The sequence below is a fragment of the Rattus norvegicus genome, chromosome 7 (genome assembly GCF_021556685.1).
Source record: "Rattus norvegicus strain SHRSP/BbbUtx chromosome 7, alternate assembly SHRSP_T2T, whole genome shotgun sequence".
NCBI lineage: Eukaryota > Metazoa > Chordata > Mammalia > Rodentia > Muridae > Rattus > Rattus norvegicus.
In genome coordinates this window covers 116,194,846-116,220,625 of record NC_141540.1, presented here as the reverse complement: position 1 = coordinate 116,220,625, position 25,780 = coordinate 116,194,846, and the positions used below count along the sequence as shown (strand labels likewise).

General features: G+C 52.2%; 3 protein-coding genes across 5 annotated transcripts; all 3 read left to right on the top strand.

Annotated features, from left to right (window-relative positions):
- The first annotated feature begins 5,188 nt into the window (after positions 1–5,188).
- Positions 5,189–10,411, top strand: Lynx1 (Ly6/neurotoxin 1). Of its 3 annotated transcripts, XM_087556507.1 has the most exons (6): positions 5,189–5,321; positions 5,635–5,710; positions 5,994–6,126; positions 6,263–6,412; positions 6,590–6,691; positions 6,806–10,411. In XM_087556507.1, the coding sequence occupies exons 4-6, from the start codon at positions 6,361–6,363 to the stop codon at positions 7,000–7,002; spliced, it is 351 nt and encodes a 116-aa protein (XP_087412633.1). In that variant the 5' UTR covers positions 5,189–5,321; positions 5,635–5,710; positions 5,994–6,126; positions 6,263–6,360; the 3' UTR covers positions 7,003–10,411.
- A 1,143-nt stretch (positions 10,412–11,554) lies between these two features.
- On the top strand, positions 11,555–15,435 carry Slurp2 (secreted Ly6/Plaur domain containing 2). Its single transcript, NM_001130551.1, has 3 exons — positions 11,555–11,628; positions 14,718–14,822; positions 15,067–15,435. Exons 1-3 carry the CDS (start codon positions 11,577–11,579, stop codon positions 15,201–15,203), a joined length of 294 nt encoding a protein of 97 aa, NP_001124023.1. The 5' UTR covers positions 11,555–11,576; the 3' UTR covers positions 15,204–15,435.
- An 8,028-nt stretch (positions 15,436–23,463) lies between these two features.
- Positions 23,464–25,507, top strand: Lypd2 (Ly6/Plaur domain containing 2). The gene is made up of 3 exons (NM_001130545.1): positions 23,464–23,594; positions 24,702–24,821; positions 25,214–25,507. Exons 1-3 carry the CDS (start codon positions 23,537–23,539, stop codon positions 25,417–25,419), a joined length of 384 nt encoding a protein of 127 aa, NP_001124017.2. The 5' UTR covers positions 23,464–23,536; the 3' UTR covers positions 25,420–25,507.
- Positions 25,508–25,780: the final 273 nt, after the last annotated feature.

The following is a 25,780-nucleotide window of genomic DNA, read 5'->3' as shown; positions in this document are numbered from 1 at the left end:
GACAGTAGAACCTCTGGTACGTTACCCTGGACAAGCCTTGGCAGCATACAGCAGGAGCGCCTGGCACCTGCCCTGGAAGGCATCTCCATCCCGGAAGGGGCAAACTCTCTCCAAGTCTCATGTGTGGAGGAAGGGCAGTGAACCTAGGCCTCAACCCTGAGATTCTGTTTCCCCAGGGTTCCTCAGAGAGTTTTGAGGGCACTGCACATAGCCAAGGTCCCAAGGTGAGTGAAGGATGACCTCACTCATTCCTTAGGGACTCTTCCAGATGTGTATGTTGGGGTGGAAGGTGTGACTCAGTACAAGTTGATAAGATGCAGGCTAGAAGGGGCCTGAGCAGAGTACAGCCCTAGGGACCATCTATCTAGGCACACTGCTTGCTTTCCCATGGAATGGGTTCTTGCGGCTGCTGAGGCTCCTGGGTGCTGCTTGGATGTGCATAGTTTCCCAAATGGGGTGAGACTGTGTGGCTGGATGAGGTATTCAGCAGATACCCAAACATGCAGTCCTCCTTGCTGCTAAGCAGGCTAGCCGTTCCACTGCAGCCGCTATCCTGCAGGCCCTCGAAGGTGGGCCTGTGTGTCAAATCCTGCCCTTTGCAGACAACAGAGGTGTAGTGAGGGCCCCTCTTCTCCTTATGCACCTACACCCTGAACCTTAAAGCACACTAAACACCCTGCTTCCAAAACAGGGCTGTGAGAGGTGGTATATGATCCAAGCTCCCTAAGTCACTCAGCATCCATGTCTAGGTAAGCAACTGCTTGATCTGGGGTGAGCCCTGTTACCTCCACCCAGAGAGCCTCTTTTTCTGGGGCCCTCGAGGTCCTCACTTAGAGCAAGGTGTTGACCTGATCTGCTGAGCCTGGAATGTTTTACATAGACTCCTACACCCAGTCACCACTGCCCCGTAATAAGGGTTGGTCTGCTCTAGAGCCACCACCCTGTCTACCAGACACTGTAGGGCACTCATCTACCGTGAGCAAGCGAGATGGAGGGGAAGACCAGGAGGAACATGTCCCAAGCCCGGAAATTAGGAAGCTTTCCAAGAGCCACGGGAGACACCCTGCATTGGCTGCTGTGTAGTGACTGTTCCCTGGAACTGCAGCCATTTCTGAAGCTGAGGTCTAAGCCTGGTACCAGTGTGCCTCCTAGTGGTCACCAGAGTCAAGCATCAGAAGACACTCATTAGGGAATTCTTTGTCAGGCTAACCACAGTCCATCTGCAACACTTCCTACTCCTCTCTATAGGCACTCTGAAGTATTCTGGACATAGAAAACCACCCGCACGTGGCAGTTGGGCAGAAAAGAGGGCTAGGAGAACCCAAGCTGAAGCCCCAACCATTTCCAAGTGTGGAAACAGCCTGGGAGCACAAAGGTGACTTCTCAGTGTCCCCCTGTTAGGCCAGACGTAGGAATGCTAGTGGTGAAGATCCCTGGAGACAGGAAAGAATGTGGTCCCACCCCAGAAATCGGGAAGCTCAGTGACCACCTAGCTCCAGGATAGAGAGAAGAGCCAGTGTCACCAGCTGGCTTGTCACTATGATCGCTTGCCACAGCTGACATGGAAAGAACAGCTGTCGTGTGTCATTTTCTGGTGAGACATGAACCACAGGCACGGCATTGATGGTAAAAGATCGGTTCACCCAGGTCCTTTGAGGCTACTTAGAGGAGTGTGTGTGAATGGTCACTTACAGACATGGGTGACTCAAAGGCAGCTATACCGCTAAACCTCCCACCCCAGCCTGGGGGATAGCTCGTAAAAGGTGCATCCTTGTAGCGAGTCTTCTATCTTCTGCCTCTAGAAGCCTGGGGAAGAGGAGATGATGAATCTTGTGAGTTTTGTGGCTTCCTGAGACTTAAGAGATTTAATTACTTCTTGAGCCTTGTAAACCCCTGTATGTCCAGAGTCTCAATAAGCCTCCCTCCTGGGGCTGGGGATTTAGCTCAGTGGTTAGAGCGCTTACCTAGGAAGCGCAAGGCCCTGGGTTCGGTCCCCAGCTCTGAAAGAAAGAACCAAAAAAAAAAAAAATAAGCCTCCCTCCTCCACCTTTCAACTAGTAGGGAAAAGTTGCATAACCACCATCAAAGAGTGGACGCAAGGGGACTGGAGAGACTGCTCTTCCAGAGGTCCTAAGTTCAATTTCCAGCAACCACATGGTGGCTCACAACCATCTGTAATGGGATCTGATGCCCTCTTCTGGTATGTCTGAAGACAGCAGCATTGTACAGTGTACTCACATGTATACAGTCTTTAAATTAGCCTCACTCTATCTTCTCACCTGTAGTCTACAGCTCTGGCTTCCCCAGTATGATGCCACTGGACAGCTGGTACTCCTAGACCTAACCTAAGTTAATTTCTGCAAAGCTGGGAGCTCTTTTCATCTACACATAACTGTGTCTGTGTGTGCGTGCGTGTGTGCGTGTGTGTGTGTGTGTGTGTGTGTGTGTGTGTGTGTGTGTGTGTAGGTAGGTAGGTAGGTAGGTAGAGACTGGGGTCAGTGGGAAGCTGACAGTCCTGTCTCTCATTTCTGTGGTTCCTCCTACAGGAGCTTAGGCCCAACAGAAGGGCCCCAGTAGTGATTCTGGCTGGAGGCAGCTACAACAAGGCACCTAGCAGCAGCATCTGCTAACCCTGGGTGCAATTGGATCTGCAGAAGACATGCCATCCAACCAAGCACAACTAAAGATCAGGTAGGGGCTTCAAAACCAGCTGACCATGTCTTCTAAGAGGGCCAGCCTACCTGGACCATCTATTGTCCTCACTATCCCAAAGGGTGTGATCTATAGTCTCATTGGTAGCTCAGACTAAGAGCCCATTTCTCACAGAGAACATAAAGACTACCTATCACCTGTTCCTCTAATCATTCACCTGGGTCTGGCTTCTGACAAGTCTGTTCTCTGGTCCAGCCATAGACAAAAGGGAACTGGTGACTCTTCTGGGCATTCTGAGAAAGGCCTTTGAGTTGACCTATTCTCTTATTCTTTTGATCTTTCTGTTTCACTGATTCCTCCCCCCACACCTTTTTGGTTTTAGAGAGAAAGAGGGAGAGAGAGAGAGACAGACAGAGAGAGAGAGAGAGAGAGAGAGAGAGAGAGAGAGAGAGAGAGTGTAGACCAGAGGCTGATGCTGAATATCTTCCCCTATCACTCTGTAACATATGTTTTTGGCTCAAGGCAATTCACTGAAAAGTGGAGCCCAAAGATTTGTCTGGACTGGGTAGCTAGGTAACCCCCAGTGATTCCCAAGCCTTCCTCAGCACTGTGGTTTCAGGCAAACACCACTTAGCCCAGCTTTTAGATATTTCTTTTCTGAGCAATGGTACCTGCTCTGTTTTTACCAAGTACAGGAGTTTTGGTGTCTCCAAACATCAGTTCAGAGTAACATTTCTTCAGAGGGCACCCTCTGTTCTAATAGCATGTGGACACTCAGTATCCACAGCGATTAGCCCAGCTTTTCTATGGCGCTGGGAATCTGAACCCAAGGGACCATTCTCTCTCTTGCAACACCATTTCCTTGGCATCTCCTACAATAATGCTTGCATGGCCTCTCGCTGTGACTGCATCAGGGGCTCTGATGGGTTGTGTCTTCCTTATCTGCCAGGAATATTTTCTGACTTTCTGATTGATGTTACCCTTGCCCCGTGGGTTATTTAGAAATGTGTTGTCATACAGCTTCTGCAACATTTGTAAAACAAAACAAAACAAAACAGAACAAAACTTTGTTCTGATAACTTTTAAACCTTTGTTGTTGTCACCATTGTTCCTGTTATTGGGGAGACAGTGCAGGCACACACATACCACAGCAGAGGAATCAGAGGACATCTTTCAGGAGTTGGTTCTGTCCTTCTGCAGGTGGTTCCGGGGATCAGACTCAGGTGTCGGGCTTGTATAGCAAGGAGTGCTGTCCACTGAGCCTCCTATCTAACCCCACTGCCGCAGATTTTTAATCGAAGTCCATTGCCGTCCATGGAAAGAACTGTTTGGTTTTGATCCTTACCCATACATCTATTGAGATTTGTTTGGTGGCTCAGAACACTGTCTGCCTGAATTACTTTTCTATTGGTGCAACAAAACACTGTGACTGAGGCAACATAGAAAAGACAGCACTTAATTTTGGCTTACAGTCTCGGAAGGGAAGAGTCCATGAGTGGAGGAGCAAAGGCACGGCGGCAGAAAGAGCTGAGATCTCGGCTTTGATCCCCACGCAGGAGGCAGAGAGAGCTATCTGGGAATGGTGCGAGTCTTTTAGAAACTTCATCCACCTGCATACCTCCTCCTCCAGGAGCACACCTTTTAGTCCTCCCCAAATGGGACCAAATAGTCAAACCTTTGATTCTACAAGCCATTCTTAAGTACACTGCCATGTAGTCTTTATGGGTGGTTTGGGCATGTTTTCTCAGGGACTAGAGTGTATTGGTTCTTTGTCTCAGTTGTTTTTATTTTTTTTTTTAATTTTTTTTTTTTGAGACAGGGTTCCTCTGTGTAACAAGCCTTGACTACCCTGGAACTTCTTTTGTAAACCAGACTGGCCTTAAACTCACAGAAATCCACCTGCCTCTGCCTTCCAGGCTTACTCCCCTGGGGTGTTTGTCTTAGTTCTAAGGCCCCTTGGATGTGCATACGCTCCTACTGGAAGAGTGGCAGGTGCACTCTTCGCTGTTGCTGCAGGATTTTATTTTCTTCCTCACACAACAAGAAAAAAAAGTAGTATTTGTGAAGAACTATTAAATTTTGGCTGCTTTTGAAACACAAAAAATAAAATGAATTTTAGCTACATAGAGTAATTATTTAGTGATATTTTGATGGTAAGAACTGCCTATGAGCCATGGGATTCCTCTAAGGCTTGCTCACAGGCGTTGCTCTGAATCCCACATAAGGACAGAGGTACAATGAGGTCCTTCCCAGAGTCAGCATGTCCACTTAGTGCAGTTTGGTCTGTGGGAGCAGGGCAGCAGGGGTGAGGAGAGACTTCGATAAAAGCTGAGGAGAATGTCCAGGAGGTATACACTAGCCTCTGGATCACTTCTGTGAATCTGCACATAAGAGGGTGCATTCTGATGCCCAGCAATGCCCAACTACCTGAAAGACCTTTCTCTGGAGATTGAGCATTCAGAAGGCAGGCTAGGGGCGGAGTTTGAGCGGTCTCAGGGGCCGAGCGTGTGTCCCGGGGGCGGGATGGGGCGGGGCCAGTAATGAGCTGCGCTGCGGATCTGTTGCGGTGGCGGAGCCTACTCCACCTGCCTGCGATGCGGTACAAACACCGCACGAAGTGTGTACAGATTCACTGTCAGACTGCGGGAGGGACCTGGGAGCGGCCACGGGTGAGTTTGCATGACGATAGGTATCGTGGTGGTGAAGGGCAAGGGCGAGGTCACTCCGCACCCAGACAGCCCCGGGAGTCCTCCCCAAGCAAGACTGCAGTCTTTCGGGCGGAGCTCCCTGAGAGGGGGCAGGCTCACCGGAGCCGCAGGCCTGGCCTGATTCAGGACCTCGGTATCCTGGGCTGGCACCTGGAAAATGGGTCATGAAGGGTGGGTTGTCTTCCGGGAGGGTATTTTGGTACCCCTACAGCCCAGAGCCGGCTCGAGTCTATAGACAGGGAGGAGAATATTAGTTCACATCCCCCTCCAACAGTCCCAAACGCCAGACCCAACCTATGGAGCTCTGTCTTGGGCAAGCATCGTCTGGCGTGCATCCTAAGAGCCTTTAGGTGGGAGCTGAGCACTCATCATGGCCCCTTCCGCTGTGGCGAAGCACTCACACATCAGTCTACACTTTCCTGCGCGCGGGGCGGGGGAGGGGGACTTCACGCAGCAAGAGCAAGCGCGAGAAGGACCCCTGCCCCATAAACAGTCTAAACCTGGGTTCCAGTCTTATTTTGCTGAGCCTCTTGCACTCTGGGCTTTGCCAGAAGAGACTGCTTGCCAAGTCTCAGTAAGGCCCCTGCAAAAAAGACCCCCTGGGTGAAGTTCTCTTTGTGTTTGACATTCAAGGACCCTGGGGCCTCCCGATTTTCATTGATGTTGCCCGTTCCTCCGCTTCTTTAGCTCTGTCCACCCCCGCTTTTTGCTTGCTTTTGGTCTTCTGTTGGATCGCTCCATATCCTACTCCCTATTCCCTCCTCCCATCTCCAGGTAACTGGAAATTAGTGATACCCACTGAGCTGGGAGGCTCTTGTGACTGCCCCAGCCCAGCTGTCATCACAAGTCTCTTATCATCGTCTATGCAAGGCTGCTTTATCACTAGGAGACCAAGAGCTCAAGCAGGGCCTCTGTGTCCTGCTTCTTCTCTGACCTGAGTTGGATCCAGGACCAGCTGCTGTCCTCCTGTTCCCTCCGACACTGTCCTCACAGCTCCGTCATGACCCACTTGCTGACAGTATTCCTGGTGGCTCTGATGGGCCTGCCTGTGGGTAAGGTGGACAGAGGCTAGAGGGACCCCGTTGAAGGCTGACCCCGGGAAAGGCAGGTGGAGAGAGGGCAGGCTGGCCAGAACCCAGTGGGAGTGGGAGGTTGCTTGGGGACAGCTAGGGTTTGACTGGCAGGAAAATGATCTCTTCCTGCTCTCTGGCCCCCATCCTGGTTCACAGCCCAGGCTCTGGAGTGCCACGTATGTGCCTACAATGGAGACAACTGCTTCAAACCCATGCGATGCCCCGCCATGGCCACCTACTGTATGACCACTCGAACTTGTAAGTCTGGCATCCTGGAGGGAGTCTTCCACCTGCCCTGGTGGACAAGCTAAGATTGAGCCATCCAAGGACCCCATTCTCTCACTGTAACCTTCTTGTGTCTGTCCCCTGCAGACTTCACCCCGTACCGGATGAAGGTGAGGAAGTCCTGTGTTCCCAGCTGCTTTGAGACCGTGTACGATGGCTACTCCAAGCACGCATCTGCCACCTCCTGTTGCCAGTACTACCTGTGCAATGGTGCTGGCTTTGCTACCCCAGTGACCTTGGCCCTGGTCCCGGCACTCCTAGCTACCTTCTGGAGCTTGCTATGAAGAGCTTTGTTCCCCAAACCAGACCCCCTCAAACACAACACTCTTTAAAAAATACAGTTACCCCCTCTCGCCCACTTGCTTCACCCAACCCTCTTCCCTCTGAGACTCCTCAGCCATGAGGTTCCGTGGCTGTCTATGAAAGGACTGATGCCATCCAGATACCTCACTCCAAGGTCATTTTCAGAAGGCTGATGTATGGACCTGGAATGTGCCCAGTCATGGGTGGGGCAGGCTCGGCTCCTCCTCTACCCAGGATTAGGAGTATCTGGGAGAGTGATGTTTATGGGGGGAGGGATCATTGCTTAAGTCAAGGAATACTGGTTTAATAGAATTAGTAGCCAAACTCCACCTTCATAGTGTCAGGACCCTGCCTCAGTCTACCCAGTAGAGGATAGGTCTCCTGGAGGTGGGGGTGATAATGAACTGGCTAGAAGCAGAGAAAGACTCAGCAGAGCTATCTCCTAAATCCAGCAGCTTCCCAGGGCAAACATGATGTGGAAGCCATGTGAGGAAGCCCTTGTTGTTCCTACTTATCTGAGGAACTCTGCCAGACCTGCCCTCAGGATAGCCATTGGCCAAGGGTTGCTAGCAACGGCTTCATTTCCATAGGCCACTGAGATCCCTCCAGCCCCAGCTCAGCCAGCCCTTTGACCTCCACTACAGTCCCTCACTCACATACTGGCTGCTGGGACTTCAGGCTGGCAGGGACATGCGGGCGGGCGGGTGACCCATGCTATATTTTGTCTGGCCTGCACACTGGCCAGAGCTATTCTGGGCATGGCAGGATGGGATCAGAGGCAGTCAGAGCAGGTTAGTGGGGTAACTGAGACAGGGACGCAGACTTTAGCCAGACTACCCAGGTCCCGTAGACAGCTCCTATGTCCTTCAGTCTCTTGGTAAGTTATTGGGAGACGAGTGTACAGAGAGCCAGCCCAATCCCTAGGTGACTGCCTGTGACATCTGTGGTGGCTGAAGACTGCTGGGTATCAAGTCTCAGGAGAACCCAGCCCAGATTTAGGAGACACCTTTCATGCCATGTAGTTGTCTCTGAGAGCCTTACCCTGCTCTCCAACTAGTACTCCAACTCATGTGCCACTGAGGAACCCTGCTGAAGCTGGCCCAGCCCAGGGGTCAGAATGCTGGCCAGTGTCCATATAGTGGGATTACCTATGGTGAGTCCTAGTGGTCACTATGTCTCGAATGTTTTTTCCAGACCTCCCATGGCAGAAGCTCAGGGACACAGAGGCCCAACCTGGGGACCTTCCTCCCTGTTCTCGGCAGACCTGAGCTCTGTCTGCTGCTAGAGCTGATGTGCTTTTCTGCCTCAGTTTCCTCCTCCTCTGGGGATAGGCCACTGGAGGATTTGGGAGGGGGAGGGCATTCTGCTGATAGGCTTGCCTAGATTCTTAGGCATAGGAACTGTGGGGCTTTATTACATAGGTGAATTGGGTGGGAAATGGCTTGGAGCTGAGGAGACATTGACTACCCTAAGGGAAGACGAGTCTCAAGGAAGGCCAGGAAGGGGGAGAGTGAAATGCACATGCACATGTGCACGCAGGCAGTGGTTACAGATGGCTGTGGTGTCCCCTGAGGTCTAGGCAGGATACTGGGATGAAGCCAGTGCTGCCTGGACCTGAGCTTGCATGGAACACACACACACGCACGCACGCACGCACGCACGCACGCACACACACACACACCAAGCAGCCAGCATTGGGGCTGACCTGTGGAAGCCACAGGACACTGGCAAGGAGGGTCAGAGGCAGGCCCCTGACTCAGTGGGTGAGGCCTGGGAAACATTATCCTGTTACCCTGCTTGTGCAAGTTCATTATCCCCAGTTAGGTGGCACCCTCAGCCAAAACTGGGAGGAGCCCGAGATCAGGTTCCCCCGCCTACCACAAGGGGGTGATGTGGTAGAGGCTTGATTATCTGTGGCCCCAAAGCAAAGCGCTGCGGCTGCTGCAGTGCTGGGGTCAGCTTCTTTCACCTGCCTCTGGACACCAACCAGATAGGCCCCACAGTGGCCACACTGCCACTCAGCCCTGCAGGAAGCTCTGTGCCTAGCTAGCCTGTCCTTGGTGCTTAGCATAGAGCCCCAAAAGGTGCTCGATTAATACAGGGCCAAGTCTGCCAGTGGGAGATGCAGGTTAGGGGAACAGTACCAGATGGCCTGTCCTGAATCCTGTCTGGGCTGCTGTGATGAACATCTGTCTAGCTCACTGCAGGTGACTCTCCACACTCCACAGCGGTTCTGCAAAAGCATACGGGAGGTCATTCCTGCCCCCCTTTGACAGGTAAAGACACTGAGGCACAGAAGAGTGAGGCACTTCGTTCTCCTCAGCCATTCGTCTTTCCAGTACCAACCCATTCAACTACGGGTGCTCCTCCAACGGCTGGGGTTCTTTGAGGCTGTGCACCCATGAGATGATAGTGACTTCATAAGCCAGAGAATTTCAGAGTGAAGTGTTGTCAGAGCCTATGAACCTGAAACTTTAGATCTGGAGGTCTGAGTGATTGAGGGGAAGGCCAGGGGTATCCAGCCCTGAAGATCCAGAGAAGTACAAAGGAACATCAGCCTTTGTCAGGGCTAATGCTGTCAGGGACGAGGGCTCAAGGCCGTTGAGTGTTCTCACACTGTGATAAACAGTGGCCCCTCAACACTGGGGTGTCCAGGGCGGCTGGCAGCAGTTATCTATAGAGCTGCCGTGTGGAAGTGTCTTGGTAGTCACTGGAGAGAGGCTGCTGGACCGCACAGTGAGACACACATGGAGTGTGTGTACTTCCGTGGGATTTGATGAAGCCGGGTCAGCACATGAAGTCAAAACATACTTCAGGGCAGAGAGAGGTGTCTGGTCTGGTCCACCAGAGAGAAGCTGTCCAGTGAGAGCCATGCTCTGCCACCGTCTCTGTGATTGGCTTCCCCAAAAGCAGATGAGGAGAGGAGTGGTGCCGAGCACCCACGTCTTCATCTCCTGCAGCAAGCACATGAGTCAGCATTCTGAAACTCTAGATTTTCAGGAGTAGGGTAGCCCTTTGCTTTGGTGCGTGGTTACTTCCTGGCAAGCACCATGGCACCCTGTAGCACGGAACGACCTGGGCTCCTCAAGCCCAGACTCAGGTTCCAGCCATCTCATCGGTGAAATGACAGTGACAGTGCCCTCTCTACTGGCTCTTGGAGGTCCCTTGCCTGGGGTCTGCACAGAGGCGGCCCCAAAGGATGCATGGATCTGTGATGTCTTGCACTTCCCTTGGTTGTGTCTCTGCTAACCCCAAGCTCTCACCCAGCAAGGACATGAAATCCACTTTTATGCCACATCTCCCTTCTCCCAGCCAGCTCCATGTACCTCTACTTCAGAGTGGCCCCGTCAATGTCCATCCCCCTCGGAATGAATAAACAAGTGAAGGACGTGTGTCTCTCTTTCTCTCACACCCTTCTGTCTGAACTCACAGCTTACCTATCCAGATTGGCTTGGTGGGTCCTTCTGATCCTGAAGGTCTTTGGCTCCTGTCCTCATATCCGAGCTATCCAGGGAAAGGGAGGTATTAACAGGATACCCGCGGCTCACTAAAAGTCACCTCCATACTGTGGAAAGAAGCAGGCCCACCGGTCCCCATCTATGGACTGACAAGCCTTAGGGAAGACTGAGGAACTGGGTGGGAGACACTGGACCGAACCCCCTACCTGCTACTTCTGCTTTCGTCTGGCTTTCTGATTCTAGATCCCACATCCTTGTTAATTAATTCTCAGGGACTCTACCAGCTCCTTTCTCAGGATCTCTGGTCCTTTGCCCTGTCCAAACCCCAAGTTTGGGGTTCCCGTAAAGAATGGAGGTCAATCAGAAGTATTTGGACAGGCAGAGTAGACACACGGGGTCTCTTGCATGGCCTCAGCCCTCATTCTATTGACAGAATGACCTCTGCCCTGCAATATGCTGTTTTTGTCTCTTTATCCCAACCTGGGACCTTTTTAACACCAAAGCTTTCCTCTCCTGCTGCCACCATGCCAGTATCATCCCTTGATAGATAGCACTCACCCCTTTTTCCCAGTACCACCTATACAGCCATGATTCTCTGGCTCTCCTAGTCCTGGGCAGGACAGAACAAGACCGAAGCCTGATTTAGCAGATGAGGAAACTGGTCTCTCAAAAGCGTGGCCATCATAATCCATCTAGAGTGAGCTGCCGAGGAAGACATCCTAATTTCACCCGGCCCAGGCTCCAGTTTCTGTCTCCAGTCCGTCCAGCTTTCGAGTGGAGCCAAGGACTGCTTGGTGTGCCCTGTCCTCTGTGCAGCTGAAGGGTGAGGTGGACTTGTACTGAGCTTCCAGTCTGAGCCTTGGGCCTGATGTCTGGCACACCCCTACTCCATGGAGGAGGGAAGAAGGCTTGTGAAATCATACCTGGGTCCCCAGGGCCACATAGCAACAAGCTCTGCCAGCTCCCATCTGAGGCAGGTTGCAAGTGACTCAGGGCTGGGAGCCAGCAGCAATGGGAGGTGAGGGTGGAGTAGGAGCCACAAGCAGGTATAAGGGGCGGCCAGGGAGTAAGCCTCATCCGTCCTTAACACGAAGAACATGAGGCTTCTCTTCTGGTTCCTTCTGGCCGTGGTCTTGAGCATGGAGCTAGGTGAGTCAGGGATGTGGCCGCCTTCTCTGCTACCCTTACTTAGTACCGTCCTTCCAGCCTGAGCCACCACTGGGTACCCCTTTCCTTTCTCCTCTCCCCAGCCTTGACCCCAAGACCCTCCCTATCTGCAAGCTTCTGTCTTCTGCCACTGACCTTCATAGATCCCTAAACCCTCTTCTCTGGACCCCACAACACTCAGTCCTCATGTTTATTTTTCAGTTTGGAACCTACCCATACACATCCCCAACTCCATAGCAACACCCTTGCACACTGGCAAGCATTGCACACCTCTGGTACTTTGCCCCCCTCCAGCCCCAGGTCCCCAGCCTGTCCGTCTTCTGCAGCCAAAACTCTCTCCTGGCACCCTTCTACCTCCTTGCTTAGATTGCATCTGTTTCGCCTTCCCACGGTGAGTTCATCCAGTTGACTTTCAGTCCCCTTGAACTTCTAGACCCTCTGGGTTAGCTAGCTCCACTTGCTTCAGTAAGGGGAGCTTTGACTCCAGTGCCTGCTGCTGGTCTCCCAGGGACGCCCACAAATATCATTGCCTATTCCTGGCCCTGCCATCATTTAGTGGAGCCCATGTTGTCCCTATATCCATCCCCAATCGATGACTGAGCAAAGAGACAGTTGCCTCTGTGAGCAATCAGCAAACCGTGCTCCAGACTCAGCCAGCCCCAGCTCCCTGGAGCCTCGCCTAGCAAAACCTTGGTTCCCATCACGGGTGGGAATGCTCCAACGTTTGGGGTCCACCTGAGGTGTGAGGTGGGGTTTCCATGTGTACATCTCTGGCTCTAATTCACTCTTCTTGGACTGGTCTTAATGGGAACCCTTTGATCTGAGGAAGTCTGAACTATTGACCCCCTAAATGCTGCCCAGTCTTTAGCACAGAACATCTCTACTTTGATGGCCCTGAGCTCAAGGCTTAGAGACATTTTGTCTCTGTCAGGGCTGAGGTTTCAGAGGGGGTGTTCAGCCACGGGCCATCTCCATCTTAGCCAAGGCTCTAGTATTTCAGGATCATCTGTGAGCCTGAGACAGTTCTCCACACTGGGGCCTTCCAGGCTCTTCCTTCATAGCTGCCCCTCAAGACAAAAGCCTCAAGCCTGACCACTTAGAAGTTGGAGGGATCCATCTCCAAGAGCCTCTCTCGGCATCCTCCATGTCCTATATCTTTGCTGGGTGGCCTGCTCAGCCACCCCTGGGTAATGCCATCTCCCCAGGGCTCAACACAGCCTGGGAAGGGTAAATTCCATCCTAAGCTGACCCCAGAGTGAGAAAATAAGACCGGAGGAAGTCAACTGTCCCTGGTAACACTGCAGTGGGATTGGACCTGGTGGAGTCTGCTGTCTCGGGGCTCATTCTACTGTCCCTCCTGCCTTCTCTGAAACACTCTCTCTATAAGCAAGTGACTACCTGGACATCTGTCCCTATGACCGTACCACTGTGCCCAGAGCCTATTTCCTCCTGAGAGCTAAACCTTCCTGGCTTCCTTGATGACAAGACAAAGACCCCAAGAGGGACAGTTTTCTTTCTCTTAGTGACCCAGATCCTGTCCCCGTCCTGGAGCTCATTCCGTCATTTATTCTCTGAATATCAGAGCCTCATCAGTGAAGCAGGGTCCAGTATGATGGATGCTTGGGGGAGTGGGTGTTGGGGAGAGGGAAGGGATCCCCACTCACCTCCAGAACCCTAGTGAATAGGAGTGGGGAGACAGACGTAAGTACGGACATAACAAGGCCAGCTCGTGGTGGCTGTACCAAAGGCGAATCTCTGTCCCAGAGCTGAGAAGCTCCCACAGAGGAGACAGCCTGTGAGCTGGGGCTTGCTTACGCCACATGGATGATGGGAAGGTGAGCCTGGGCAAAGCTAGGAGGCATGGAGAGGAAGAGAAATGGGACTTGGGGCCAGCCCAATTCTCCCCAGCACTTTGCCAGCCACAGAACCCATGTTCAGTCTGTTTAGTGTCTTCAACATCCATGGGACAGCTACAGAAATGTTTGGCTTTTGCTGCTACCTCTCTGTGCCCCTGGCAAGGTCACAGCTATGGCTGCTTGGTAGGGGCTGGTAAACAATCAAGGCAAGCGGTGGGGACCTTGCTGTGGTAGGGACTTCCTGTCTGTCCACCTGCTCTATAGTACCTAGGATGAAGACCTCTGAGACTGGCCCGCACAGACCAGCAAACTTACATGTGAGGTCTAGTAGAGGTGTGGCCATAGTAGGAGCCCCAGGGAGGAGCCAGCTTCCTGTCTCAAACACTATTCAGTGGCTCATGTAGGATGGGACTTCCCCTAGGAGTTTCCCCAGCCGGTGTCAGCTCAGGACTTGAACAGAGCCAGTGTGCAGCAGTATGATGGGTCATGGAGAATACCGAGGCCTGTGCATGGGGTTAGGGACTTCAGAATCCAAGGAAGAAAGCTTAAAGAAGAGAGAGGGAGAAAGATGCAGAGAGGACAGGAAGAGGCAGGTAGACAGGTAAGGGAATCCTGAGAAAGCAAGAGAGCAGGGTAGGCCACGCACCTGACTGGTGAGTCTCTGGGCTGGATGCAAGACCTGTGATCTAGGATTTTCCAGAAAAACGGCCAGTAGAACTCAGAAGGCTCCCACTTTCCCTCTACCTGGCCTTGACCTGTATTCTTTGCTAACTGGATAAAGATTCTATCATTTCAGCCCATAGAATAGAGACCCAAAGGCTAGAAATGATTTTTCTCAGGTCCCTGGAAGTAAAGAGGGGCATGGCTAAAGTCTCAGTCCCCCATCCCTCCCATCCCTGGTCTTCAGGAGCCCGAACCTGTACTCCCCTTCCCCAGAAGGTCCACCTCTGCTCCATCCAGCCCTTGGTGCTCTGGGCAGAGGAACACAGACCAGCTGGCTCCGATATGATCACTGTCTCTCACACCGTGGTAGGCTGAGCATTGGGGTTTTGCCGCCCTTCTTCCAAGGTCTGGAGGGGCCTTGCAGCTCGTGGGAGGCTGGGCTACAGAGCTATGGGGTTGACCTCAGGGTGGAAGCAGGATGCTGGGTGCCAGAGCAGGTGCTAACCTCTGCAGGATTTGCTCACCAGCTGCCCTGTCTCTTTCTGTCTGTAGCTGTAACACAGGGCATGTTTTGCCACCTGTGCAAAGGATTCGGAGGATGCTCTCATCCTTTCCGCTGCCCAGGGAACACCACCCACTGTGTCATCATTGCCACCCGTGAGTGTGATGGGAGGGGTGGGCTGGATACGCCCTTCTTGCACTGAGAGCTGGCTCACTGGGCAGGCAGAACCCAGAGCCCAGCAGGTCAAGAACACAGCAGGAATATGTCTGGCAGCCTCTGCCTGGGACAGGGACCAGGCAGGGTCTTTCAGTGCTTGAGGGTAGCCCTCAATACAATGGCTGATGGGATAGGGGTTTGGGCAGCTTCAGGAAGTGCGATGGTTTCTCTCTTGTCCCCCAGGGTCTCCCATCAGCTTTACAGACCTGCCTCTGGTGACGAAGATGTGCTACAATACCTGTCCTGATGTCCCCAGCTTGGGCTTGGGCCCTCATGTTTCCATCGTTTGCTGCCAGTCTAATCTCTGCAACAGGGACTGACACACTCCTCCGCTACCAGCTGGCTCCACAGAGCCATGCCATCCATGTCCTTTGGTCAGGCCTGGTCCTTGGAGATCATTCCACCTTGATCATCCCAAAGCCCGCGGGTTCATACTTCCTCAGGAAGTTCTGAATGGAGTCCTGTGTAAATCTGCTGTGGTACAAACTTAAGATCCTATCTGTGGGTCACCCTCAGTATCAACAAATCCCCCAATAAAAGCTACCTGGATCCATGTTTGCCTGTGGAAGCAGTGTGTCAGGCACTAGGATTCAGACAATCCCCTATCCCCTCCCTATCTCTTGTCAGCCATGGCCTCCTTGGCCCAGGCTGTCTACCAAAGCCCCCACTGACCTTCTCTCTTCTACTAAGAGCCTGCCTATCTCCAGTAGACACAGGGACTGAAAGTCACAGGGGCCTGCAGATGGCTGGTTCTGCTCTTGAGCAGGCTACGAGGAGGAGCTGAGTCTGCAGGCACTTGAGGAATGCCCTGAGTATTACCCTGATCTGGGGCTGATATGCAGAGAAGTATCCCACAGTTGAGATTAGGGGTCAAGGATCTGGGGCTGAGAGCTGGGGAGCACTCTAACCTGGGCTGGGGAGCACTCTAACCTAGGACTGAGGACTGGGGAGCACTCTAACCTGAGGTTGAGGGCTGGGGAGCACTCTAACCTGGGCTGGGGAGCACTCTAACCTGGGCTGAGGGCTGGGGAGCACTCTAACCTGGGCTGAGGGCTGGGGAGCACTCTAACCTGGGCTGAGGGCTGGGGAGCACTCTAACCTGGGCTGAGAACATTTAAAGAACACCCTTGATCTGGGGTTTGGGGCACTGGATAAGCACGCTAACCTGCGCTTGAAGGCTGAAAGAAGCCCTGAACTGGATGGAGCCAATGAGCACACTGACTCTGAATGAGATTTCAGAAGTCTCTCACAGATGCAAGTTGAGCATGTGGAGAAGAAGGAGAAGAAGGCTCTGCAGAGGAGGAATGGTATCCACTGACTTCAGGCCTTTGGGGACCATCCACCTCTGTTGTCGGGAGCTCTTGGGCAAACCTGCTATCTTCTTGGCCTTGAGTCCCTGGCACCTTGTCCTGTTCTGTCTTTCCTACCATGTCCTTGCCTGGTTTGCTTTGCCTATGTCTCCCAGAAGGCTGCCCACACCCTGTGAGGCCCTGGGCAGGAACTCTGCCTCTGGGTACCCATCAGGAATCTGCAGGGAGAAATGGTGCCCTGGGGCAGTTGACCAGAGCTGCCCAGACAGCATATCCACTCACCTTAGTATGGACATGGGGAATTAAATGCCCAGAATTTGTGCCCAGTAAATATTTAATTTCCATTTCCCACTAGGCCTGGGGATAAGTTTCTGCTCCTGGTTTCGGAAGACCAGAGGCACGTCGTCACAGTTGGTACCTGCCAGGAAACACACAGGCAGGCCCTGCCCTGGGCTTGCATGTTCTCTGCTTGGCAAAGTTCTCACAAAAATAAACACTTGCCAAAGGTGACACCCACAAGGAGGGCAATGTCCAAGCAGAGAACAACTGACAGAAAACTGGAGCCTCACCGTCAGACAAAGCATGGAAAAGAAGTAGCTTGTGCCAGCAATGCCCCAAGGAATGACAGTGTTGCTCAAGGCAGTGGGGAAGGACAGCTCTCTGCTGTACCAGCACCAGAGCAAGAAAAGATGGTTCCAGTCCTCTCTCCCAAGTTAAAAGACACAAAGTAAAAATAAAGCCCTTTTGTTTGTTTTGAGAACTGGTCTCATTGTATATAGCCCAGGCTGGCTCCTACCTCAGCTTCCTGTGACTGAAAACAGATTCCATAAACGCTAGCTCGTTCAGAAGCTAAAAAGGCCTCAAACTTGATTCTAATCTCATGATTAGATTAATCGGATGATTAAATTCAGGGCTATGGTCTGACCCGGAAGTGGTGCCCCTGGGCATACACACAAGTAGAAACATGTCCCAGGGCAGAGCTATTCACACACAGTGGCCACAGGGTGGAAACCTACATACCCACTCCTGTGAGTGAACACATACAATGTGACATGTTCAGGGGGGAAATCCCTGGGGTGAGGTACTGACCCACGCTTTTGCAGGGTTGGCCCTGAAAACAGTACAGAATACTGCATTCCTTAGGACTTGCATGCAATGGCAGGGGTTTAGGAACTGGAAACAGATGAAGGGAGTGCATCGGGCAGGAGGCGAAACCCCAAGTGTTTCCATTCAGTATCTCTGGTCATTAAATGTTCGTACATTTCCTTGGCCACCCTAAACATCAGAGTCTCCAAGAGTAGAGTATGTATTTGGGGGTGACGGAGCACTTCAATGGAATGTCAACAGAGGCTGTGGCAAGGAGAAAGGCAAATGGGGAAGTGTGCCCAAGCTGCTTGGGTATATTGGTCTGTTGGTCTTAGACTTGTGGGTCAGGGCTTGGCATCTGTGGTCAGAGGAAGTGGCTCCGGGGTGATGTCCAGGGCACTCTGTCGGGAGCGCTGCAGTTACAGAAGTCTGCATGTCACCGGCTGGGCATGCAAAGCACAGGGTGTATGTAGAGCAAGGAATCTCCCGCAAGGCTCTTGAGGAAACCATTGTCTCAGGCAGGTAGGCAGGAGCCTTCCCGTCACCACTTCCTTCCTGTGTCTAGTTTTTCTGGGTCTGACAAGAAAGTTCTCATCAGCCTTCAGGTTTTGTTTTGTTTTTGTTTGTTTGTTTTGTTTTGTTTTGTCAGCCAGCAAGCATTCGCACATTCTAGCTGGCCATTCTCCAGGTCAACACAACTCCGGTACCAGCTATGTGTGGCCCATGTGAGAGCCTACAGGTTGAGGGCTCTGTCCCCAAGGCTACACTACCTCACATCCTCTTGGTCTTTCCATATGGTGTTTTGGCATCTTTGGTCTTCTTTTTTTTTTTTTTTAAGATTTATTTATTTATTATGTATAGTGGTCTGGTTGCGTGTGTGCCTGCAGGCCAGAAGAGGGCATCGTATCCCATTACAGATGGTTGTGAGCCACCATGTGGTTGCTGGGAATTGAACTCAGAACCTCTGGAAGAGCAGCTGGTGCTCTTAACCTCTGAGCCATCCCTCCAGCCCCTTGGTCATGCTCTTTTTTTTTTTTTGGAGCTGAGGACCGAACCCAGGGCCTTGTGCTTGCTAGCAAGTGCTCTACCACTGAGCTAACTTCCCAACCCCATGCTCTTGATTTTTAAACAAACAAACAAACAAACAAAAAATGGTCGAACGTGTCACCTGATTTCTTGGGGTCCACATAGGGACAGCAGGGCCTCAATACCTTTCTAGGCACGGATAATTTCTCATTATCTTCCCAAGAACCCCGTAGCCTCTTGTGTTAAGCAACCCAGAAGCTGAGAGTCCCATCCCTATGGGATTTTTTAGAGGCTTCATTATGTGAGCATGATTGGTTACAACATTGGCCACTGGTGATCAGCTCAGCTTTCAGTCCCTCTCCTGTCCTCAGAGGAGACTTAGGGTGGGGATTTCCCCACCCACCGATTGAGCTGGTATCTGTTAGGTGATCAGCCCCGTCCTGGAACTACTGAGGGGCATCCATCCACATGTCATTCATCAACTTATAAAAGACACTCAAGAGCTTTTGGGAGCTGCGTGTTAGGAAACTTGGCTGAAAACCAAGGGTGTCTTTCACAATGCCAGAGAAATGGAGGGATGGTACAATAGCTGGGAGCATGGGCTTCCTTTCTGAGACAATGGGACACAGCAACCCAGATGGCGTTTACAGATGTCCGTGGCTATGCCAAAACTGTTGAGCTCTGCAGTGCAATTTCCCCACCCACCCTCTTCAGCATGTCAGTATGTAGCCCAAGCTGGCCTCGAACTCACGGTAATCATTCCTCACGCAAATGCAGGGGTTACAGCTGGGTACCACCGCACTCAGCCGATGATACACTTTGGAATGTGTGAGCTGACAGGTATGGGAGATGTAGTCAACAAAGCCGCAGAAAATTAGAAAGAACAAAGTACCCTGGCGCACGCCTTTAGTCCTAGAACTCAGGTGGCAGAGTCAGGTAGATTCCTGAGTTCAAGGCTTGCCTGGTCTACAGAGTGAGTTCAGGACAGGACAGGGAGACATAGAGAAACAACAACAACAGCAACAAAAGAAGAGATAAAGATAAACGTGACCGAAACTGAGAGTCACAGATCACCATACAAGAATCTATCGACTAATACACGCGGAAGCTTCCTGGGACTAGGGAGGCTGGGACTAAGGGCTCAGGGCAGCCTGAGTTAGATAGGGTGACTTGGGAGAGGAGACTGTTAACAAAATTGAAAGACAGAAGATGAAGAAGGAAATATTTATCCCACATGCCAAGAAGTACACCACCCTCCATGTGTGCCCACAGGGCAGTGCTACAGGAAATGGTCAGAGGACACGCACGCAGAGAGGTCAAGGAAAGAGGGGTGCTGAGGGGGTGACAAAGCAGAGCCTTGTCACCCTTATTATCAAGGCTATGACACATACATACGAAGAGCAGCTAATGAGAGGTACAGTGGGTGGGGCCTGTGGGAGGGGTGTGGCCTCCCCAGTGTTTGCTGGATGCTGCTTCTGTAGATGCCTTTGTCCCCTGTCTAATCCAGTTAATGTCCACTGCTGTATGGTCATGGCCCTGTGAGGTGACAGATTTGCAAAATTGGGGGTCCCAAAGCAGACTTTCAAGAGAGGGGCTGTCTAGGAGGCTGAAGTGCAGTTTGGGAATCTAAGGCCAGAGGTCTGAGTGTGGAGTGGTCGTTAATGGTTTCTTCTGAGTACTCCATAAGTCCTTTGGGAAAAGGCTTGAGTTAAACTATAATAACCGCCATGTTTACCTTCCCGGAGGCCTCCAGGAAAGCTGCACTGTGGCAGTAAGGACTAGGGTGGCTTATGATTCCAGGGACAGTAAACCTATGGAGAGGAGCTTCCTGTTCCCCTGAGACCAGACACTACCCTTCTAGAAACATCCCTTTGATGTCTGGTTGGTGGGTGCAAAGGGTGGATACAGGAAGATGTCTGCTGCCCACCCCCTTCAGGATGAAGCTGAATGTCCTTGCTCCACGGGTCCAGAGGCTGGTGCATACCAGCATCCTACTGGAAAGACACTGGAGGGGTAGGTCACAGTGGCTCTTTCCAAAGCACCATCCTCGATCCCATTTGTGAGCTTACTTCCTTTCCAGTGTGGGAATATTTTAGAGCACCTTGTCTGCTCTCCTGGATAACCCCTGGACAGGAGACAGAGGAGTCAGGGCCCAAGGAAAGATGCTACCCTTTGGCCTTCCTGGACTCAGCAGAGCCTGGCTGCAGGGGGGGTGCAGGATATGGCTACCCTGGGGAGAAAGGCATGTGGGTATGGTTCCCACCGTGGAACTTTCTGGGTTGAGGTTGAGCATAGCCAACATAACTCTCAGTAGCTGTAGGTGGGGTAGAGGATTACGAATGGTCCCAGCATGACCAGCTCTCCCGATGAGGCCAGGGCATCAGTCCACAAAGCAGAGGTACTAAGAGGGTATGGACGGTCCTGGTAGAGGAAGAGACACATACAGGGAAGGTAGAGGCAGGGCTTTCCTGAACTTGAGAGGACAGCCATCCAGACCTTCCTCCATAACCTGTCTCAGGTTCAGCGTAGCAAGCAGTGCATTCTCTCCCAGACACCCCAGCCAGGTCTCTGCCGCTGACCTCCATTATCTTGAGAGGCAAAGACAGGACTCAGTGCTGAGTCCCTGCTCATGGGCTTCTTCCTGGCCACCACGCCATGGTATATCCTGTGGTTAGTGCTACAGCCAGACGAAAGAGGTCTAGATGCATTCTTAAGAAGATCTCCCCCTGCAGCGTCCTGATGTGCCCAGAAAACGGTAACTGTGCAGGGTGACGGGGGGTGAAAGGTGGGATCTGACTCCAGTGTGACTTTTCAATGTCGGCAGCTCCAGAAGAGAAGCCACAATGCCCTAGCATGGTAACAGTGTGGTAGAAGTCCTCCATGAACCCTAAGCCCAGACACTCACTGAACTGATCCCGGTTCTATACTGATTCTGATCACTGTGCTTTACTCCTAGTTATACCCTGAGACCTGATCTTGTTCGCACTTCAGGCCCTGACCATGGTTACACACTGAGCCCTGACCCTGATCATACTCTGAATTTTGATTCCAATCATCTTCTGAGCCCTGATCCCATCATAGACTGATCCTAGTAACACTCTGAGCCCTGATTTCCTTATACCCCAACTCTTGATCAGGTTACACTCTGAGCCTTGACCTCTCACAGTAAGCTCTGATCCAAAGGTTTCTGGAATTGAGAAGGGAAGGATGTGGCCCTCTCAGAGCAGAGGCCTCCTAGATGCTGGCTATGCTACATTCCTCCCTGCCCCAAGATGGGAACTTCCCAGGTACAATTTTGGTGGGCGTAAACTCTAGGAGTGATACTTAGAGACTAGGTATATTCCCGGGTGTAAGGCAGTTAGAGGCCCTGGGCCCAAGGACAGGAAGTAGCTATGCTGAGCTGGGTGTGGTATAGAAATTGGGTTTGACCTGAGGACACACATGGGTGTAAAGTGGGCTGTCTAATCCAGTTAACCTCAGCACATCTGTCCCCATAGTTGTGTGATCATGGCCATCTGTGGTGAATGATTTGCAAAATCAGACAGGCTTGGGATGCCACCCGGCCTGCTAGGTGACCTTGTCTTAGTCAATTAACTTCTCAGAACCTAGTTTCTTTATCCACACTAAAATTAATTAGTGCTCTGTCCCTCCAGAACTGTCATGAGGAAAAATACAGTTGGCAGGCTGACTGTATGACTCATGGTAGGCTAGGAAAGCCCTGGGAAGCACAGTGGTTGGTCCAGAGCCTAGGCAAAGGAGGACTTCCCATGCAGGGTGAAGCCAGACACCAGTGGAGGTCCTGAGGGTAGAGGCAAGAACAGACACCCATGCTCCGTGGTAGCAAGAGCAAAGCCAGGATAGGGGTGAGGTTTGGGTGCCAAACGAAGAGACACCTGGGAAACCCAACAAAAAGTGTGGTCTTTACCACAGGCAGAGTCAGGTGGGCAGCTGTGCCCCCACCCGTACCTACCTGTCTCAGCTGGGACAAGGTACTCTGGGGAGATGCCTGTGAGAAATCAGGTCATGCTAGGTGCTCCCAGGTCACGGAGAACCTTGTCATAGCATCCTGTCTGGGGCAAGGACACTCCACTACACACATACACACACACACACACACACACACACACAGAGAGACAGAGAGACAGAGAGACAGAGAGACAAGAGGCAGAGAGAGATGAGAGACAGAGAGAGACCAGAGAGAGACTCCCTTTCCTCCAACCCAATAGCTCTCAGCCTTCCTGATGCTACAACCCTTTAATACAGTTCCTCATGTAGTGGTGACCCCATAACAAACTATGTTTGTTGCTACTCCATAACTGTAATTTTGTTACTGTTATGAATAATAATGCACTTTTTTAAAATAGAGGATTTCAAAGAGTTCTCAATTTACAGGTTGTGAATTGCTATTCCTACCCCTTGACCTTCAGTGGAAGGAGGAAGAAAGAGGCGGAGGGGCCCAGGAAAGTCCTGCCTAAGTTCAACCTATGAGCCATTTGAGACCAAGACATGCAGACAAGCCCGGAGTGGATGGCCCTCCGGGATACATGAAATAGTGTCCCCCAAAACAACCCTGGGCCCTCCCCATCTCTCCTTTCTTCCAGAAACCTTCCTGTTGATCAAGCGAGTTCTGTCTTTGTTCTTTAAGCCTTTGAGCAAACTCTGGGCTGGTTGTCAGTGGCAATTTGGCACACACCACCTTCCCCCTGACCACTTCAGAGGAGCTGGGAGGGACAAGATCATCTTGGAAAGAGTCCATCCAAGAGTTGCCAGGGCATAGCTCTGGAGATGGCTACAGGGTAAAGGGTCTTTACGATAGCTGGGAGTGTGTGGGACAGCCCAAGTCCCATTGTCCCATTCTGTGCAGCCTGGAGACCCTTGACCTGTCCCAGAGGGAGGAATCTGTAAGACTGATTCCCTTGGTTAGGAGTTGCAGGGTGGTGTGGAAGGGTCCCCAGTGGGAAAAGAAAAAAGCCCCACATCCTATGGGGAGGAGAGGGGCCTGGGAAGGGTTGAACAGCCACTTTGAGGGGTGGAGCTTGAACCGTCTGAAGAGGGCTGGGTAGGGTCTGAGGGAGCCTAAGGAGTGCCCTGGGGAATGGGGTGTTGGTGAGGAAGCAGGGCAGGCCCTCCGGAAACCTGATCCTTCTCTAATCTGCTTAGCCAACCGGTCAGACCACCACTGTAGGCATTTTGGCATCCCCACGGGGCAGGCCTGTTCGAGCACCTCTATCATGCAGGGGACCCGGATGGTGCTGTTGGCACTGATATTGAGCACCTTCGGGGAACTTGGTGAGCATGGGGGAGCATGGGAGCAGCAGGGGTTGGGGTCCCTAGGACTGTCCTCAGAGAGAGTTCCTCATGGGAGAGTTTCAGAGAGGAGAAAGGCAGAGCTGGGACTGGCCGGGTGGGCAGAAGTCCGCACCAAAGCCCTAGGTGCCAGCTGGGAGCCCCAGAATATTGGCCTGTTTGCTAGGGAAAGCCTTTGAGCAGGAGAAGAGGGGAGATCTCAGATTCTGGGGCAGATGGCTTGGGACTCTGGGTACAATGGAGATGTAGATGGGGAAAGGGCACCCAGAAATGTCCAGAGATGGGGTGACATTTCTCGGGATTTAAGAGAACAAGTGGCTACGTGATGTTGACAGTCAGTCAGTTAGGTGCTCAGTGGTAAGGGCTGAAGCCAGGTTGTTCCACACATTTCTTGGAAAGATTGACTGGGCCAGAGGCCCAGGCCCTACCAGGTCACTGTCTCTCTGTGTGTGGGAGGTTGGGGGTATGGGGGATGACTTCCCTGTGTGTCTGGATTGCTTGGAGACAAGCCAGGCATAAGGGTGCTTCTGGGATTGGGTCTGTGATGCTGGCGAAACAGAGTACAGTGCCTTTCAGCCAGGCTGTACCCCTGCAGTTCTCTCCTCAGGGAGGACACTTGTGCCAGGCTGGCACCTGTTACTCCTAGGGGCATCTCCCACCCAGTGCTCCCAGGACTGGCGGCAGCACTTTAGCAGAAGGGCAGTTGGGGAAGAGGAAGTGCAAGGGTATCTGGCTTAACAATGTCCGCTTAAAACTGGCGCGCACGTGCGTGCGTGCGTGCGTGCGTGCGTGCGTGCGTGCGTGCGTGCGTGCGTGTGTGTGTGTGTGTGTGTGTGTGAGCATTTCAAGTCAGCTGTCCTCATCCTTGTCCTGGACTGAGCTCACTGTTTCAGGGGTACATTCTGTAAGACTCTGGTTCAATGGTCACGATGTCTCCCATGAGTTTGGAGAGCAGGCATCTGGTCCCTAGCTAGTGTCCCTCTCTCCTTAGACTAAGCCTCCATGGCAGAGCTGGGCATTGGTCACAGATGTTTTAGGGTTTTGAGACAGGAAGGCCTGTTCACTGCCCTCTCATCCCTCCTCTCCTAGCTATGGCCTTACGGTGCTATGCCTGTCCGGATCCTGTGAGTGCGTCTGACTGCGTCAAGATCACACCCTGCCACACCAATGAAACCATGTGCAAGACCACTCTCTACTCCCGGGAGATAGGTCAGTGGGATCTGAGTGGGACAGAACTGGGATCCACTGATCCCTGACCATCTGAGTCCCCACACAGCCTGCACCATTATTCCACTAATTCTGCCAAAAGACATTTTTGCCTAGCTATTAAACTCCCCTCTTCCCCTCTCCATGGGTGGCCCCTTCAGTTTTTCTGGAAGTCCTTATAAATGGCTAGCTATCTTACAACTCGGGTTTTACATTCTGTATTATGTACAAGATGACATAGGTGTCCCTTGTGTATCACAGGCATTCAGTGGTCCTGGTAAAAGGGAAATCTAGGCTAGTGGGGTGGGTGACCCCAGAGTGGGTGGCCTCTGGGCTTGGGGCACAGAGGCAGTAAGGGACTGGCCCTTCTAGTTGACACATTGTGCATCCTACAGTGTTTCCTTTCCTGGGGGACTCCACGGTGACCAAGTCCTGTGCCAGCAAGTGCGAGCCTTCAGACGTGGATGGCATTGGGCTAACCCGGCCAGTGTCCTGCTGCAATTCTGACCTATGCAACGTGGACGGGGCACCCAGCCTGGGCGGTCCTGGTGGCCTGGTCCTTGTCCTGCCACTTATCTTTCTACTGCATGTCCTGCTGTAAAGCCATGGCCATTTGGCTCTGTCCCCTTGTCCCTGACAGCCCAGTTCCCTAATGCCTTGAAGAAGTACAATAGCCACCTGCATCAGTCTCACGAGTGTCCTTTCTGGGTACGGATCCATCTTGTGGGCAGGGAGAGGGGCCTCCTTGCTATATCTCTGACTCCATCCCTATCCCTGTGAGTCTCTCCTGTCTCCTAGAGTTTGATATCATAAGCAGGGACAGTCACCAGGTTTGGGGCACCCATGCAGACCAGGGGATTGCTGCTTTCTAGGTCTTAGGACCTGTGGGGAGCCTGCTAAGTGGGCAGAGGCCAGGCTAAAGGAGAAGCTCACTGTGTAAGGCTCCCCTCTCCTGCTGGAAT

Excerpts from the sequence above, each read along its gene's own strand:
- Lynx1 (XM_087556507.1), top strand. The coding sequence starts at position 6,361 with ATGACCCACTTGCTGACAGTATTCCTGGTGGCTCTGATGGGCCTGCCT. Across the intron at positions 6,413-6,589 it reads TCTGATGGGCCTGCCTGTGG|CCCAGGCTCTGGAGTGCCAC; the intron begins GTAAGGTGGACA and ends CCTGGTTCACAG. Across the intron at positions 6,692-6,805 it reads CTGTATGACCACTCGAACTT|ACTTCACCCCGTACCGGATG; the intron begins GTAAGTCTGGCA and ends TGTCCCCTGCAG.
- Slurp2 (NM_001130551.1), top strand. The coding sequence starts at position 11,577 with ATGAGGCTTCTCTTCTGGTTCCTTCTGGCCGTGGTCTTGAGCATGGAG. Across the intron at positions 11,629-14,717 it reads GGTCTTGAGCATGGAGCTAG|CTGTAACACAGGGCATGTTT; the intron begins GTGAGTCAGGGA and ends TTCTGTCTGTAG. Across the intron at positions 14,823-15,066 it reads CTGTGTCATCATTGCCACCC|GGTCTCCCATCAGCTTTACA; the intron begins GTGAGTGTGATG and ends CTTGTCCCCCAG.
- Lypd2 (NM_001130545.1), top strand. The coding sequence starts at position 23,537 with ATGCAGGGGACCCGGATGGTGCTGTTGGCACTGATATTGAGCACCTTC. Across the intron at positions 23,595-24,701 it reads GAGCACCTTCGGGGAACTTG|CTATGGCCTTACGGTGCTAT; the intron begins GTGAGCATGGGG and ends CTCCTCTCCTAG. Across the intron at positions 24,822-25,213 it reads TCTCTACTCCCGGGAGATAG|TGTTTCCTTTCCTGGGGGAC; the intron begins GTCAGTGGGATC and ends TGCATCCTACAG.